This window comes from Alligator sinensis, unplaced genomic scaffold, assembly GCF_000455745.1.
Source record: "Alligator sinensis unplaced genomic scaffold, ASM45574v1 scaffold1295_1, whole genome shotgun sequence".
In the NCBI taxonomy this organism is placed as follows: Eukaryota; Metazoa; Chordata; order Crocodylia; family Alligatoridae; genus Alligator; species Alligator sinensis.
In genome coordinates this window covers 3,230,863-3,247,394 of record NW_005841880.1, presented here as the reverse complement: position 1 = coordinate 3,247,394, position 16,532 = coordinate 3,230,863, and the positions used below count along the sequence as shown (strand labels likewise).

Sequence of the window (16,532 nt, the reverse complement as noted above, 5' to 3'; positions counted from 1 at the left end):
CCTGAGGCCCCATCCCTGCTGCCTTCGGTACCAGCTGCACTTTCCTGATGGCTATCCAGGGCAGCCCCAATAATTTAACTCAACCCTGTTGGAAAACAAGCTTGATGAAATAGTTCTCGCACTAGGGCCTCATGCGCAAATAGCCAGACCCCATCTAGGTTTAATATATTGTCCAATGAGTAAACGTAGTCAATTTTCTAGCGTTAGTGAGGTTTTGGGAAAGTCTCGTTCTTGGTTGTCATCACTTTTAGACGAGAGGAGTGGGGGCGAGGGAGGCTTGCTGTTTTCTGCCTCCTCCATCTTCTTGCGTTCGTTTCTGCATGCTCCATTACTGAATGTAATGAGTATTTATCTTCCCGCAGAACTGAATGTTAATAAACAGTCCAGAGTTTTCATAAACACAGGTAATTACCTGCCTGTTAACTGGAAAGGCGGCATAGCAGCAGCAGAGGACAAGAATATTTTCAAAGATGAAGTTCCCCAAGATGATCTTTACTTAAAAAATATAACTCTTAAAACAATGTCCCAGATATTTCTTGGAGGGTTTTGGGAATGGTAAAATAACTGTCTTCTTCATCCCCGCAGTTATATTGGCAATGCTTGGATGAGTGGTATTTTTACAGTACGCTATGAAGAGACTAGGAGATCTGTTTCAGAAAACATCTTGGAGGCTTATGTTGTATTTTATTGTGGTTGTGCTGAGCACAGAAATGCATCTTGAATAAATTCAAGCACCCTGAAACTGAAGAGACTTTTCTTTTCTACCAAAAAAAAAGCATGCTTGAAGGGCAATACTAGTACAGGATTGTTGTAAATCGAATGGAATGTGCTCTGGTATGAAAAGGAAGAGACTACAGCACAGAAATAATTCAGAGAGCAAGGTTAATTCTGGTCCAGAGAGCGTGTGGGTGTTAAGGGATGGGATTTCCATAAGTTAATGCTTTGTCTGAGTCCTTCAAGTTTGTAATGTTCTTGATTGTCCGTGCAAAATTTGTACTGTGGGGGGGATCATTCCCAATAACGAATACTCTCCTACTTGCATCTGCAATTGATATTGCTACTTTTGGGCAGGTTGTATGATGCTTAGGTCTCCAGAGACTGCTTCAGTTGTTGGTTCTTTGCATTCCCTACTGCTCTGCTTTTGGCTGTTCCTTATGATGGTCCCTGTTCTTCTAATCCTGTTAGTCAGCTCCTATCTAGCAACTTTGGTAGTATCATGCACTGGTGCTAAATCACACCTTTCAGTTGATTCTTATGAATTTGGGTTGAACGACTCTTTGTATCTGAGCGGGAAATGACTTGACCGTATTTCTCCTGTCAGATTGCCACTGGTAGTTCTTTAGCATTTGAGGTCATAAATCCAAATTGAATTAGCTTAATAATTCTTGTGAAGTGTAGACATATTTGTGGTTAACTTTAATTTTCCATGGGTAGAGAACAAAGCTCTAAAGATAAATTTTTTGGTGGCTTTGGCTGGGTGGGATGGTGACTTCCTGTATAATTTCTGTTACTTAGACCTTAAATATGTGGCGAAGCTTGTCTGAACTTCTAAACTTGCTGAAGCTTCAAGTATTGTACATTAAACCTGGCAATAATACTCCTTACTTTTGAAGTTCTTGAAGGGTGGTTATAAGAGGTCAATCTGGATGTCTGTACTTGTATTATTATTTGGACAAGCTGGAATTTTGCCATAGTTCTGTTCCAGAATGTTTTAAAAGTACTTCAATTCAAGGTTAAATTAGGACTTGTTGAGTCATTCTCAAATAGCGGAGTGTCTTTAAGTTGTGAAGAGTCCATTCTGATCTCTTTATTGTCAAGAAATTCTTTACCTGGTTTGGAGAAGAGTAGTGAATAACTTGTCTACTTTTTTTCTCTCCATTTAAAAAAAAAAATGTGAAGGACACAGGATACATTCAGTATTTTATTTTTATACTGTAACTTGATGTATCTAGAATAATATGTTGTATAAAACCAGATTTGTTCCAATGTTACTAATGGCCAATGTCTGGAGCATGTACCAAGTAATTCAGTTAGACCTGGCTTGTAATGAGGAGTCCTCTTTAAAATATCAGTTATAGAGTTGAGATGCTCTTTTTGTTATGGAGTTTTAACAGAATATGGTGAGAAATCTTTGCAGGGAAAGCTGGGGTAAGTTATTTTTATTTTATTTTTTTTTAATGAAAGTTGTGTACTTGTTCCATACTTGGTATGTCCACAAAAAGTCTGGTAGCCATTTTTCAGGTGTTTCATAAAATGGAGTGGCACAAGTGGTGTAGCCATTCTGCCACAATACAGATCTTCTGGTATTTTAGTATGTGGATCCTGCTAAATATCCATAAATGTGTCAAATTCTACAAATTACTTCATTCTTATTAGAACTGCGGTGCATTCTCTTGGCATAGATGCACATCTGTATAATCAAAATCTAGATTTGAGTTGGCATTAAAATGCTAATTTGTTCACAAACTGCATAGTTATTTTTTTTTTAATTTCCTTGTAGATGGAAGATGGTCACTCCCTGTTTGACTACAGCGTTGGACTGAATGATATTGTTCAACTACTAGTAAGACAAAGCCCTGCTGTGCTACCAGCTGTTAATAAAGAAAAAGACTCCGAACTCTCAGATACAGACTCTGGCTGCGGATCAGGCCAAAGTGAGTCTGATAAGAATTCCAACAATGGGGAAGGAGCAGTGGAGCTTGAGGGACAACCCAGTACAGCAGCACAAGCTGACTGGGCTGATGCAGTATTTGGCCTCTATAAGGTAAGTGTAGTCCAGTACACTGTATAGAATGGAACAATAAAGCCAGCCGTGCAAAAAAAACTCTGATCGCTTAGAATTAGGCCTGAGAGTGGAAACTGGTTTTCTTATCCCTTGAGAATTTTTAGACTTTTCTGGAAAACTTGCCCTCTTTGAAATCTCTAAATACTTATGTGAACTGCTTACGTGAAATTGGTTCTGAACATGTTGAAATGGGACTCCTAAATCATTTTGAAACTTTTAAATATTTTTTTAGAGTTAAATTTGTCAAAACCAACATTGTTTCTTGACCACCTTGAAGTTGTAAACAGTTGCTTGTTAATGACGTTACAGTGGAATTTTTTTGGTCTGGTTTTTTTTTCCCGACAACTTTGAAACTCTGTCCTTTAATTGTTGTTTACTAACAGTAGATATAAAATGCCAAAACTCTGCCCAGTATTTAAGGGAAAAATAAATGATAAAGACATTTTTTTCTACCTCTTAGAGCTTATAATCCTACAATGTAGATCAGTTGTTCTCAACCTTTGGACTTGAGGCACCCTTGTGACTTGGGTGCCACCCAATTTAAAAAATGAATTTATACATCGGTGCTAACCTTCTTGCAGAGAGACTGTACAGTGGGGGCAGGGGTGGGGGACTGGCCAGGCAGGGACCAGCTTGAGCCTGTCCTTATCCGTTCATCTCTAGAAAATGTAGGTTGCCCTGTATGACCAGGAGGAGAGTGTGTAAATTTGGTTTTTTTGTTTGTTTGGTTTTTTTTTTTTTTTTTAAATCTAGTTACTTTTCTAAACTGGACCTTGTTGAGAGAGCTTAAACTGAAAACTCATTTGAATGTTCAAGTTTAATTTGAAAATTCATTTTGGGAAGTTTTTTTTCTTACTTTATTAATAAGGTGAACGACTTAGTAGATGGTCGAGATATGAACATGGGAGCATGGTTTGAAGCCCAAATTGTAAATGTGACTGGGAAAAAGAAGACTTCAAACGAATCGAATGACAGTTACACAGAGTCTAAACTGCAATCATCAGTTCCTGAAGAAGATATTGTATATCATGTGAAATATGAAGAGTGAGTTGCTACTTCTTGCCTAATGACAGTCATTGAAAGGAGTTGATGTTGGTTGACTGCATACGCACATTCAAATAACCTGGGAGAATTCTCCCAAGTTGGTTCTGCTGGTAGAGAAACATACCCAGAGCTGTGTGTACAGAAATTTGAATGCTGAGGCCCTGAAGAGTGGAGAGTTTGTAGTATTGACACTGTGTAGATGGGGGTAGGGAGAAGGGAGGGGGTGGTAGGGGTGGCACGTGCACATGTCTCATCCTGTTTTGCAGGCTCCCTTAGTCTGCCTGGAGACAAGTGGCAGCAGTGCAAAGGGCCCATGGTCAGCCTGTTTCCTTGCAGCATAGTGTGGAGAATGTGAAAGGGGCATGCTGTGCTCCTGTTGAAACAGTAGAGTCCAGTGAGTGATGCACTGTCTCCCAGGGTAGGGAGGGGAGTGGGGAGGAAGATGCTGGTGGACTGTGTTCTCTTCTGAGATGCCACAGCATGTATAGACATTCACTGTCTCAGGAGAAACTCTCCAGAGAATGATTTAACCCTGGTTATTTTTCCCAGGTTATTCTTCTCCTGGAGCAGTTATTTTTACTCTGGGAGAAAAAGCCTGAACATCTATACACTCACGGTTTCTCCTGTGGAGAAACTCTTGCAGGAGAAACAATATCTGCACGAGGTCCCTGATGGAGAGTTTGGTAACATGGATCCGTAATAATAATTTAACGCTCCCTTACTGTCACAGTAACTTCATTACTAGACTGTATATTCAAAAGACTATTCTAGTTTTACAAGACTAAATAAATAGTCAAAGTATAAAATGGGATGTGACGTTGTTTGGCATGCCCTGTTTGACAGCAGATATACTTGAGGGGGTTGGGAAAGAGGTTTCGTTTTTGGTAACAAATATGCTGGCATAAACTCTAAAATGTGTAATTTTTTTTTTAAAGTGATGGTTCAACGTAATATCTGATGTTGTTGCAGTGTAGCACTAATTATTTACATTTTTTTCCAAAAAAAAGCTACCCAGAGAATGGAGTTGTACAACTGAGTTCAAAAGATGTACGTGCACGAGCACGGACTATTTTGGAGTGGCACCAACTAGAAGTTGGGCAGGTGGTGATGGTCAACTATAATCCTGATGAACCAAAAGAGAGAGGTTTTTGGTATGATGCAGAGATCTTGCGAAAACGGGAAACCAAAATGAGCAAGGAGATATATGCAAAGATACTTCTTGGGTAAGTAATCCTAAACCTAAGTCAATGGAAATATGGGGTAGAAATCACAAAACCTAAATGTTTCATATTCTGTTTGCAGTTATCACTTTTTGCCCCCTCTAATTAGACTTTGGTTAACAGGGTGTGTTTTAAGTAACTTTAGTAGTAGGATAAGAAAGTTTCTTTTTATTTTTTATTTTTCTTTTAACTACTAAAAATGAAATGGTATTTAAAAGATCAACTTCATTTGCATTACATTTTTTTTTTCCCTGCTTTGCCTGGACAATGCATAGTAGACAAGTGTATTTTATTCTTTTTGAATTTGGTAGTATAGTTTTGGGTATAAAAGTTATCATAAAAGGTCTACATGCCTCCTGATTTTAACTGAAAGGAAACAACAAATTGAACTTCGTTATATTTTTATTTTAAAAACACTGTCATGGAATCCCTTGCTTTAAGCTTTCTTTCAACAACTCCTTGAGTGTGACCGTATACACAGGTGTTTGGATGATATGAGTCTGCGCCTTTTGTAAAAGACCAAAAAAAAAAAAAAATTAAGAAACCATGTGCTATGCATAGGAGGTGTGCGTTTAGTTTTTCTTATGACTCGTTCAAATACAAGTACAGGTACTCCTCAACATCGTCCTGGTTAACGTTGTTTCGTTATTACGTCGCTGATCTATTAGAGAACATACCAGTTTAAAGTTGCGCAACGTTCGGTTATAACATTGTTTGGCCTCTGCCTGCTAGTAAGTAACTACTGTGACGTAATTGGATTTGCTGAACATAGTTTCGCTTAGTCCATCGGGTCCAGCCTCCCTGGTCTAAGCAGGAAAGACTGCTGGGGTCAATTTTTAAATGTCTCCATATGATATGATTCCTATGATTCCAAAAATATGATTTTTTGGAATCATAGGAAACTGTAGCTATGACTATAAAAACATGGGTCTAAGTCAGAGCTGTCCAACTTGTGCGTGGTTGGTGGCCGCATATCCCCTTGGCCATGTGCAGGCCACACATTGTTCTGCATCGCCCTCCCTGCCATGCGATGTGGCAGGAGCGGTGCCTGGACTGGGCATTTGTGGTATAGATACATGTGCATTTATTAACTTCACTGACTGACTTAAAACTTTGCTTAGATCAGCCCCAAGTCCGTGACGGCATAAAGCTTTTAAACAGTTCTGACTCCAAAAAGCCTTGTAAAACCTTGCAACTTGCTCACCTTTTTGGTCTTTTCCACAAAATACCCTTGTTACAGACTCTTCCAAAAGCTCAAAAACTCTTGACTGAGATGAGGTGCTCAGTCTGTTAACCCAAACGGAAACAAATGTGGTGCTAAAGCTCTTCAGAGATATGGAGCGAGTTCTTTTTTTTTTTTTGTTGTTGTTCCCATTTGGCAATAGCTCATTCAATTATAATCAAGGCTAGCAATCTTAGAGGCTATCTTGATGTAGCTACCAAACTTTGGAATCGTAGGTCCAAATTCTGTAAAGATGAGCTTTGCTTTTCTTCATTCTGTGAGAGGTTTCATTTTGAAAGCAAACCTTTAGAAAGAGTTATGAAATCATAATTTATTTGGGGCACAAGCTGTCTCTGTTCTTTGTTTTGTAAAACACTTTGCAAAATTTGTCCTTGTCTGTAACTGGGGATCCTTCCTGTACTGAATGACTAAGTAGTGTGTGTGGGTGTGTAAAGGAGGGCAGGACATAGGAGAGAGGGGCTAGGAGTGGTAGAACAACTTACTTGTTGTTGGAAGGAGAATGTGTATGTGCAAGGGCTGGGGAGGGGCGAGAGAGACCTAGCAGCAGCTGGACAGTGAGGTTCAGAGTAGAAACTTGATTTGAAGCTGGACTATAGAGGGGTTCGCTGGGCAGACGAGATGGTAGATGTATAGGACAGATCTTCCAGGAGGGAATTGGAAGAGATGACAACTGGGTATAGGCAGACATTGGTGTCTGGGAAGTTGGGCAACTGTAAACAGTGAGGTTTCTTGTTTTACACAATAGATCTAACATATCATTAAAGTACATCAGTGGTTAGAGATTCCATCTCTCTTTTTTTAAGAGTAAGCACTTTTATTGTCATGTTAAGGAAAGAAACCATAGCTGGCATTTAAATGGTAATTGAGCTTCTAAGTTCTTTTTTTTTTTTTTTTTTTTTTTTTTTTTTTTCCCATTAACAGTCTGAGAAACTCTTTCATGAAGATGGTTTAAATACACTTGTTTTTAGAGGGCAGTACCACTGGTATAGCAATAGAAAAGCAGTGTGTAACCTAGCCTGTAGTACTGTCGCTTCTGTCTGGATTTAGACTAACTGTCAGAAAAACACATGCCTGTTACCATAGATTCATAGATGTTAGGGTCGGAAGGGACCTCAATAGATCATCAAGTCTGCCCCCCTGCATAGGCAGGGAAGAGTGCTGGGGCTAGATGACCCCAGCTAGATACTCATCTAACCTCCTCTTGAAGACCCCCAGGGTAGGGGAGAGCACCACCTCCCTGGGGAGCCTGTTCCAGACCCTGGCCACTCGAACTGTGAAGAAGTTCTTCCTAATGTCCAGTCTAAATCTGCTCTCTGCTAGCCTGTGGCCGTCACTTCTTGTAACCCCCGGGGGCGCCTTGGTGAATAAATCCTCACCAATTCCCTTCTGTGCCCCTGTGATGACCTTATAGGCAGCCACAAGGTCGCGCCTCAACCTTCTCTTGCGGAGGCTGAAAAGGTCCAGGTTCTCTAGTCGCTCCTCGTAGGGCTTGGTCTGTAGGCCCTTAACCATACGAGTGGCCCTTCTCTGGACCCTCTCCAGGTTATCCGCATCCCTCTTGAAGTGCGGCGCCCAGAATTGCATGCAGTACTTCAACTGCAGTCTGACCAGCGCCCGATAGAGGGGAAGTATCACCTCCTTGGACCTATTCGTCAATAGCATGTTAGCTAATGCATAGTAAAATCCCAGTGTAGATCAGCAGTTGGCTTTATTATATGCTAGATCTGCTAGCATGTTGTAAAGCTGTGTCATATAGTAAAGATGGAGACTTAGTTGGTAAAATACTAAGTGATATAGTAGAATTCTGTTGTCAGAATGACACAGACCAACGGTAACTTGGATTTCTGAAGAAACCATTTGAATCTGCAGATTTTTTTTTTTTTTTTTTTTTTTTTTTTTAATGAAAAGTTAGTATGCTTCTGGGCTTTGCTAAAAGTACCTTTTTTACTTTTATAATACTGTTGTTATGCTGTAATTATAACAAACTGTTCTTCCTGAATTAGCAGTCACTATAGTGCAGTTATTGGAATCCACAGGTTCCCCATTTTGACGAGGAAAAAAATTGTCACGTTGCATGAAGGTTATTTAATTCCAGCATGGTTCTTGTCATATAATTGCCACGTTGGCTATTACAAATCTATTAATTGGTCACTCTGAATGTGATCAAGAATGTTTCAGAGTTTAGTTGTGATATAGTGTGTGTATCTCTCTCCAGTATGAGCTATGCTTATGCTTGAAAAACTAACTAAAGACTGATTTTGTTGACTTAAATTTCTCTCCATAGGGATGCTGGTGATTCCTTGAATGACTGCAGAATTACTTTTGTGGATGAAATTTATAAAATTGAAGAACCTGGAAATGCTAGTCCAGTTAGTGCCAGCCCGTTAAAAAGTGAGTAAATAAATTACTGAGACCTTAAGCTTTATACTTGGTCCTTTGCTTTTGGTGGTAGTCACATAATTATTCTGGGGTAATCAAGTAACAGTGGTTTTAAATGTTTCAATTGAGACTTTTTGTCCAATTTTTAATGTAATTTACTCTTTTCTGGGGTCTGGCACTGAAATAGATCGTGGTTCTTGTGTCTACAGGACAGAGTGGACCAGTGTGTAAATATTGTAAAGACAACCCAAACAAGACCTGCAAAATGTGTGCATGTTACGTGTGTGGAGGCAAACAGGATCCTGACAAACAGCTAATGTGTGATGAGTGTGACATGGCTTTCCACATCTACTGCCTCAACCCTCCCCTCAGTAGCATACCAGATGAAGAGGATTGGTAAGTCACGAAAATGGTTTAGTGATATGAGTTAAGCTGTAAATGATGAGAAGAGTGTACAGCTTTGTCTATATACAAAGTTGGAATGAGTGTCCCTATAGGCATGGGTTTTAAATCAGTGCTATTGAACGCAAGTGCAAGATTAAAATCCATTCAAACCTGCCTTTTTATTGACTTGGCTCTAATTTCTTATCCAATTAAACAAAAAATCAATACAAATCAGTCATAAATATATCCTTTAAAGCTGTGTCCTGTAGTATTGATTTTAAAAACTACACCTGTAGGGGCATTTATCCAACTTATGTGGACAGGAGTTAAGTGTAAAAGCAAATCTACAACCTCTGTTTTGATGGAGGCTACAATCTCAAGAAGCAATTCTGTGATTATTTTTTTTTTAATGCTAGTAAAACTGTGTACTGGTCTTATCAAGCTATACCTTTTCTAAATTAGGATGGACCTCTTAAGTTTTGGATCACTTCTTGTGAGACCTGATGCGGCCTTTCCTGAAATCTAGGCTTCTTTCTTGAGCATAAATTCAAAATATTTTTCAAAGAAACAAAGGAAATTGTTTCTGAATGTCCATAAATATGGGGTTTATTTGGCCAGCTTACTTCTAAATAGACCCATTACTTGAATGGAGATTCCATGAACAGGTGCAGATTTGCCAAGGAGAGAGTGACTAGCAAGCAGTATACAGTTCAGTTGGATAGAGCATTCATTCTGATGTTACTCTAACTCCTAAAAGCTTTCTGCTGGTCTCCTCCTTGACTAGATTTTCAAGAGTAACTAGTGGTGATGGGTTCCTCAGTTGACTGTTTAAGAGAACTTTCAGCACTCAAGAGAGTTAAGCCTCTTAAAGGCATCTTGGCGTGGGCATGCAAAATCATTTAATGAGTGTGTTTTCCTTCTCTGCATGCGGCGTTGTCATGGAGGTGATGTCTATGTGCTAGTTTAGTACTGCATAAAGGTAACTTATCTGATGAATTCTGTTATCACTGTGATTACTGTAACTGCAAGAACAACTTGTAGACTTTGGGGAACAGAATTTAGTTCTTTTCAGGATGGTAACTAATAAACCTTTTGTACTAGTAAAGACTAAAGCCCCCTCTAGCCAGTACCCATAGTCAGAATGATGCCAGCTAATAGAATATTAGCTAATCTAATACTACAGAGCCTCTTTCACATGGCTTCCTTTGCTCAGTATAAGCTGGGTTTTTGAGAAGCATACCAGTTAAAGCATGTTGTGGGCTAGCATTTTTTCATCCTTTCTACATGCTTTATTCTGACATTCTCGAGTGCAGTTGGGTTTTTTAACAGTTCTGCCTATGGTGGTCAGGAAAGTTATGCAAGCACACTGTCTTAAAACTTTTAACTAGCATGCAGTTGTAAATCCTGAATACTGTGGTTTTTATTCACTTCAAATAATACATTTTTCAAATGTGCTATTTTATAATCCACCAGCATACTCTAAAGACGAGAACTTTTTAACTACAGATTGCTCTTGCAAGCCAATTTTAATTGATTGGTAATTTCAGGTATTGCCCTGAATGTCGCAATGATGCAAGTGAAGTGGTTTTAGCAGGAGAGAAGTTAAAAGAAAGCAAAAAAAAGGCAAAAATGGCATCAGCTAATTCATCCTCACGGAGAGACTGGGGCAAGGTGAGTGTGAAACTTTTTTCTGCGTTGAAATGTAGAGTATTGTGGCCCTTGTACTATTTAGCTCACCTGGCTTTCTGTTTGAAACAGGGTATGGCATGTGTGGGCCGCACAAGGGAATGCACCATTGTCCCCTCTAACCACTATGGACCAATTCCTGGTGTACCAGTGGGCACCATGTGGAAGTTCAGAGTTCAGGTATGAAGCAGTAGCTTGGAGTGAATGAACCTCCCGGGGCAAAAATAGATTTAATGCAACTCTTGCATGAGCAGTATGCACTGGCAACTGCAGCCAGTCCAGCATATGTGCTAATGCACATGAACTGGAAAAAAGAAAGACCACTGTCCTGTCTAGAGTAAGCGTTCCATAACTTGAATGATAATGTATTGAGAATGAGGGATTCTGTTTGTCTTTATGCAGTATTATGCTTTAGAAAGATGGGAAAGCTATTAAAAATATGAACAGGCAGAAAAACTTTTAATTTTTAAAAAGGTCAATGTTCTTTTGCAGAGGTCTCCCTTAGAGGCCTTGTAACATGCTCAGTGCTGGAGCAGCGAGGTTGCCTGTCCTGGATGATGCCTGGACCCTACCTTGTTGCCCCTTGGGGTCCCACTCTTTTTGTTTTTCCTGCCACACGATGTTAACATTTGACCAGGAGGCTGCCCCTAGGGGGCAAAAAGAGGGCTTTGGGAGGTAGGCCTCTCTCTGGGCTGAGGCCTACTTAGGCTCTCAGGCCCTGGGTTTGCACCCCCAGTCTTTGTTGTCTGGTACTGCGGTCCTCCAAAGAACAGCAGCCCTCCTTCTAAAGTGCTTGGGCTTTGCCCCCACACAGCCTGCCAGGTCCCTGACTTGAGAAGGGATCTATGCTAAGTTCCCCTGTGGCCTCCAATCCATTTCTTCCAGCCACACCTGGTCCTTTGGTACTGGAACAAAAAAAACATGAGCTTCAGCTTCAAAGAAAAGTCTCCCTGTCCAGGTTTAATCGCACGCCATGGCAGGACTGCCACACTGGCTCACAATGCTTATCTTTCATTGTCCAGTGGTGCTGGGACTTCTTTCCCATTCCCCTGCAGCCTAGAGTCCTTTCTCCTCTGGTAGCCCATCTGTCTGCTCCCTGAAGCTTTGCTTCCTGCAGCTTGAAAATCCTAACTCCTATCCCTGCCTAACCCCTGCCTGCTCTGGGACAGGGTTTATATTCCCCAGTCCATCCACCTCCTAGCCATGTGATTGGGCCTTCTGCCCTTCTCCTCTAGGGCCAGGCATAGCTAATTGCCTCCTTAGCTGCCTGACCCTTGGTTCTTTGCCTAAATCAAGTTGGCCTAGTAAAGGACAGGGGTTCCCTGTTACTGACATAAGTATGTGAAATAGAGACTTTTGCATTCTGCTACAAAATGGGGAGAAGTGCCCACTTCTCTTTACCAGAGTGTTTCCTTTTAATTGTTTGGTATTGGCTTTCTAAATAGTGGGAATAAAAACCATCTTCCTATCTCAAGCATTTAACTGTAGTATCTGTAATGTACTAAACAACTAGATTTCTCATCAAACCAGTGAGCGGTTACCCAAAAGAGAGCACATTTTTGGAGTCTGGTTAAAGCACAAGTCCACTTCTTTTCTCTTGGCATATTGCTCTGAAGAGCGTTTCTCCAGCTTCTCTTTCTTCAACCTGAAGTTGGGATCAACTTTAATATTTCCTTATTTGTGCCAATGCTCCTTTTTGCCTTTATAGTGTTTATGCTTGTTCTTCACTAGTAATAAATGGCTATGTAAAAATTTTAGGGCAACTTTGTTGGGTCTTTTATGTATGTTTCCATGTTTTCTGTTAGTGAAAAATGATTTTCAAAGCCTAATTCTAACGTGTAATGGTATGTATGATATCTAGGTGGAGATAAATAGCAGGAGCCAGATGCAGGCATTTGTTTTAAAAAAAAAAAACAGAGATCGTGCCAAGAGAGATGTTGCTGCTGTGCACCCTTCCTGCCCCTTGACCCCCATCCCTGCGGACCATTAGTGAATCAGTTTTGCATCATAAATTTCTTCATTTTGGAGTTAAATTTTTGAAGCTTCTATTGGTCTGTTATGAACAGCTGCCCATTAAACTATTATTCTCCTGTAGGTGAGCGAATCTGGTGTTCACAGGCCTCATGTAGCAGGCATACATGGCAGGAGCAATGACGGCGCTTATTCCCTGGTTCTGGCAGGCGGCTATGAAGATGATATAGTAAGAAATCTTGGAATTGTTTTCTGGTAGCTCTCTATACAAAACTTTTAAGTGTACTGAATTCAGCTGTTGTATTTTTAAAAATCCTGGGTTTACTAATCTAATCCTCTACCATCCTGCATCATACCTTTCATCTGAAGAACATGGTTCCGGAACAGACAGGGAAAGCTAGGCAAAAGAACAGCTCGAGGTGGACCCAGAGAAGTGTCCTCTGGTAATGCCATTAAGAGGGACAGGGCCAAATTAAATAATCTCGACATCTGTATATCTAGCTTCTGCTAGGAAGCTCTAGCTGCCTTTTGAGGCATCCCTTTCCTCCTTCTAAAGAATGCTCTGAGAACTACTTGTGTTATTTCTGTATCTCTCTGTGCCCAATTCTCAGCACAGAATTGGGAACTACAGATGAATCGCTACTACTGAGTCGAACCTGCTTTTGTTTAGCATTAGTTCTCATTTTCCTTATGTTCTAGTACTGTATTGCCAATATTTGTGAAATAGACAGCTGAAAATGTAAAACACATCTGGTTTGTCCTGTTTCATAAGCTTTAGGTTTTCGTGCCACCAAGTTGTACTGCAACATAAGTGCTGAAGAAAAGCAACTTTTCATTGTCCCTCTTAATGGCATTGCTAGAGGACACTTCTCTGGGTTCAGCTGGAGCTGTTCTTTTGCCTACTTCTCCTTGTCTAACCTGGAACTATGTTCTTCAGAATGTACTTTGTCAGGGACTTTTTGGAAAAGTGTTGTGATGCTTACTGGAGCATAGCTGTCTGTGAACTGGTAATGTACACCAGCTTGCCTTATAGCTTCGTTTGTACTGGCTACAATAGTTGAAGGGGCCATGGGGCAACTATGAGTCTGGCAAAGCTACAAATCCAAACTTGTCTCAGAATCCCATTTTACAGCCCTCTGTTTTAATTTTTTGAGTGCGACTAAACCGTTTGATATATCATTTCAGGACCACGGCAATTCCTTCACTTACACAGGGAGCGGAGGTCGTGATCTTTCTGGGAACAAGCGTACAGCAGGGCAGTCTTGTGATCAAAAACTTACCAACATGAACAGGTTGGAAGCATTCAAACCAACTCTCGTGAAGCTTTCTACATAGTGTCTGGCAGGCTGAAAAACTTTCTTCTGTTAATGCTGTCACAGAAAACTAACAAGTGGAAAAACTTTCAAAGGAGCTTTGCTTTGTATAGCTGATTATAGATCAACATGCAGTGGGAAAATTCCCAATAACATACTGTATTTTCTCGCATACCACATGCTGCCAAAAAAGACACACTCCTTGTTTTTGGAAGGCAGAATAAAGAAAAGAATTTTCTACAATTACGGCTATGTATAGCAGGGAGAGAGCCACACTTTCATCTTGCTCACCCTCCCTTTCCTGCTCAGGCAAAAAAAACTATGATTTTAACCTTTTCATCGGCTAAAACTAGCTGCTCCTGGAGATTGGAACTTCATAGACAGATCAAGGGTTTTGAAAAGAGCAACAACAGCCGGCAGGGCTGTATTTTGACAACAGAATTGCTGAATAAAGGAGAGCTTGGTTAGTGGAACATAAGATAATTAAAAAGGGGAGAGGGTTGTTAACCCCTGTAGGGCAAAGAGGATTAGCTGGAGTTGGGTAGATTCTGTTGAGCCATTAAGTCAGTTGACTCTCTTAGCACTGTCTGAATAAAATGCCACTGCTGCTGTGGGGCAGTTGGTTTTAAACTTTGGGTAGAGCAGGAATCAAAGTGAGGCACCATTGCAGCCTCCCTGGATCTGCCCCTCCTGGACTCTGCCCTTCCTTCCATGCATGCACCTGGTTATGTGTTAATGCTTGGAGGAAAGAGAAGAAAAAGAAGCAGCAGCCATCTTGTAGTGTTTCCATGCTTCTATTCTGGGTAGAAAAGACCAGACATGCACCCCAATTTTGGAAGGTTTATTTTAGGAAAGTGTGTGTAGTATGCACATAAATATGGTATTGTAAATAGAGCAGTTGTAAATGGGATTAGACTTTATTTTGCACCCTGCATGAACAGAGGGATGAATTTTGAGCAAAGGCTTTCATATTCTGGCCTGTGGCCCATTTGTCATCTATGCAGCATTTGCTACTGAACTGTAGAGGTGGTTGGTCATCTGGGAGTGTCTTCACCTAATTTTTAATCTCATTAAGTCCTTTTCTAATATTTCTCCTCCAAAAAGTTTAGTATCCCTGTTGCCAGAAGGATGTTACATAGTTGGGAATTGGAGGAGATGGCCTGCAAGATTAAGTAAAAATGGCAATCCAGATAATCCTTTTGGTGATCTCCCATGTTAAAATATGGTCCATGCTAAAGTAAACTCTTAAAGAGTCTACATGATCATGTTTTCTATACATGGGTAACTTTCCTGAAAGCCATTGTTTCTCACTTTGTCTGTGATCAAGACAGGTGATGTCAAGCTGCCCTGGAAGCAGTAATTGGGTCCACAGTAGTATTGGCTGGACCCTTGGCGCCATCTCTCTCCTCTTCACAGATCCCCAGTGGGTTTGCTAGTGCTACCATCGGTGCATCAAACATTTGATGTATTGTTACCATGCTTCACGTTCATATCCTTTTTGTATGTTTTTATTATGCTTTAATTTATATTTAGTTCTCAATATTCCCCCCCCCCATGGGTTATAACATTAATTTAATGTATTCTTACAGAGCTCTAGCTCTGAATTGCAGTGCCCCTATCAATGATAAAGATGGATCAGAGGCCAAGGATTGGAGAGCTGGGAAGCCAGTCAGGGTAGTGAGAAGTGTAAAGGGAGGCAAACACAGCAAATATGCCCCAGTAGAGGGAAACCGATACGATGGAATATACAAGGTAAGCAGACGTTCCTAACTTGGACTGAATTAGAAAAGAGTGGTTTGGTTTTGTATTTGACTATGGAAGAAATTTTTGTATCTTCTGAAGGCTGTTGTTTTTTTTTTCCTTTTAGGTTGTGAAATATTGGCCTGAGACAGGGAAATCTGGTTTTTTAGTGTGGCGTTATCTACTCAGGAGAGATGATGAAGAACCTGCCCCTTGGACTAAGGACGGGAAGGACAGGATGAAAAAGCTTGGTCTAACAATGCAGGTACACTGTCTTATTGAAAAAGTGTTACTGGGCATTGAGCTAGGAGGAGTCTAGGTTTAAGGGAGGGACGGAGGGAGATCTTGGCAAACATCTCTGGATATTCTGCTTTGTCTGAAGAAGAAACGTATGAATTAACATGATGTAATCCCGTAAGTGAGGAATTACTTGTATATAACTATACCTTCAGTACTGGTGACTGCTTGTTACCAGCCTGTTAACATAGCTGACAGCTAAACTTAGTTTAGTAGAATACATTCCCTACTTGTCCCAATATGCAAGCAAACATTTTTTCTATTGGATTTTGTGTCAAATTGGGGGTAGGGACAGAAGTTCAACATGTGAATGGCATTCTAAGTGTACATAATTTAACTTCTTTTAACGGAATGCATGGGGTCCCATCAGTGAATTGTATGTTTGCACCTGGTTATGTGTTAATGCATTTTTTCCTTTAGTATCCGGAAGGGTATTTGGAAGCTGTTGCGAACAAAGAAAAGGAGAAAGA

At 40.4% G+C, this 16,532-nt stretch overlaps 1 protein-coding gene across 3 annotated transcripts in view; it reads left to right on the top strand.

The window, feature by feature from the left end:
• The window catches only part of UHRF1 (ubiquitin like with PHD and ring finger domains 1), a 27,958-nt gene that overhangs the window by 6,802 nt on the left and 4,624 nt on the right, over positions 1 to 16,532 (top strand). For all 3 annotated transcript variants that reach the window (XR_003092559.1, XM_025196496.1, XM_025196497.1), the window contains exons 2-13: positions 2,501 to 2,764; positions 3,654 to 3,829; positions 4,837 to 5,052; positions 8,577 to 8,683; positions 8,881 to 9,067; positions 10,603 to 10,726; positions 10,814 to 10,921; positions 12,837 to 12,941; positions 13,898 to 14,004; positions 15,615 to 15,777; positions 15,893 to 16,030; positions 16,483 to 16,532. The exon at positions 16,483 to 16,532 is cut by the window's right edge and continues 35 nt beyond it. Coding sequence is in view for 2 of the 3 variants with exons in the window: in XM_025196496.1 (XP_025052281.1) it covers positions 2,501 to 2,764; positions 3,654 to 3,829; positions 4,837 to 5,052; positions 8,577 to 8,683; positions 8,881 to 9,067; positions 10,603 to 10,726; positions 10,814 to 10,921; positions 12,837 to 12,941; positions 13,898 to 14,004; positions 15,615 to 15,777; positions 15,893 to 16,030; positions 16,483 to 16,532 (1,745 nt within the window). In the remaining variant the exon portion in view is untranslated. The remainder of the gene's footprint in view (positions 1 to 2,500; positions 2,765 to 3,653; positions 3,830 to 4,836; positions 5,053 to 8,576; positions 8,684 to 8,880; positions 9,068 to 10,602; positions 10,727 to 10,813; positions 10,922 to 12,836; positions 12,942 to 13,897; positions 14,005 to 15,614; positions 15,778 to 15,892; positions 16,031 to 16,482) is intronic.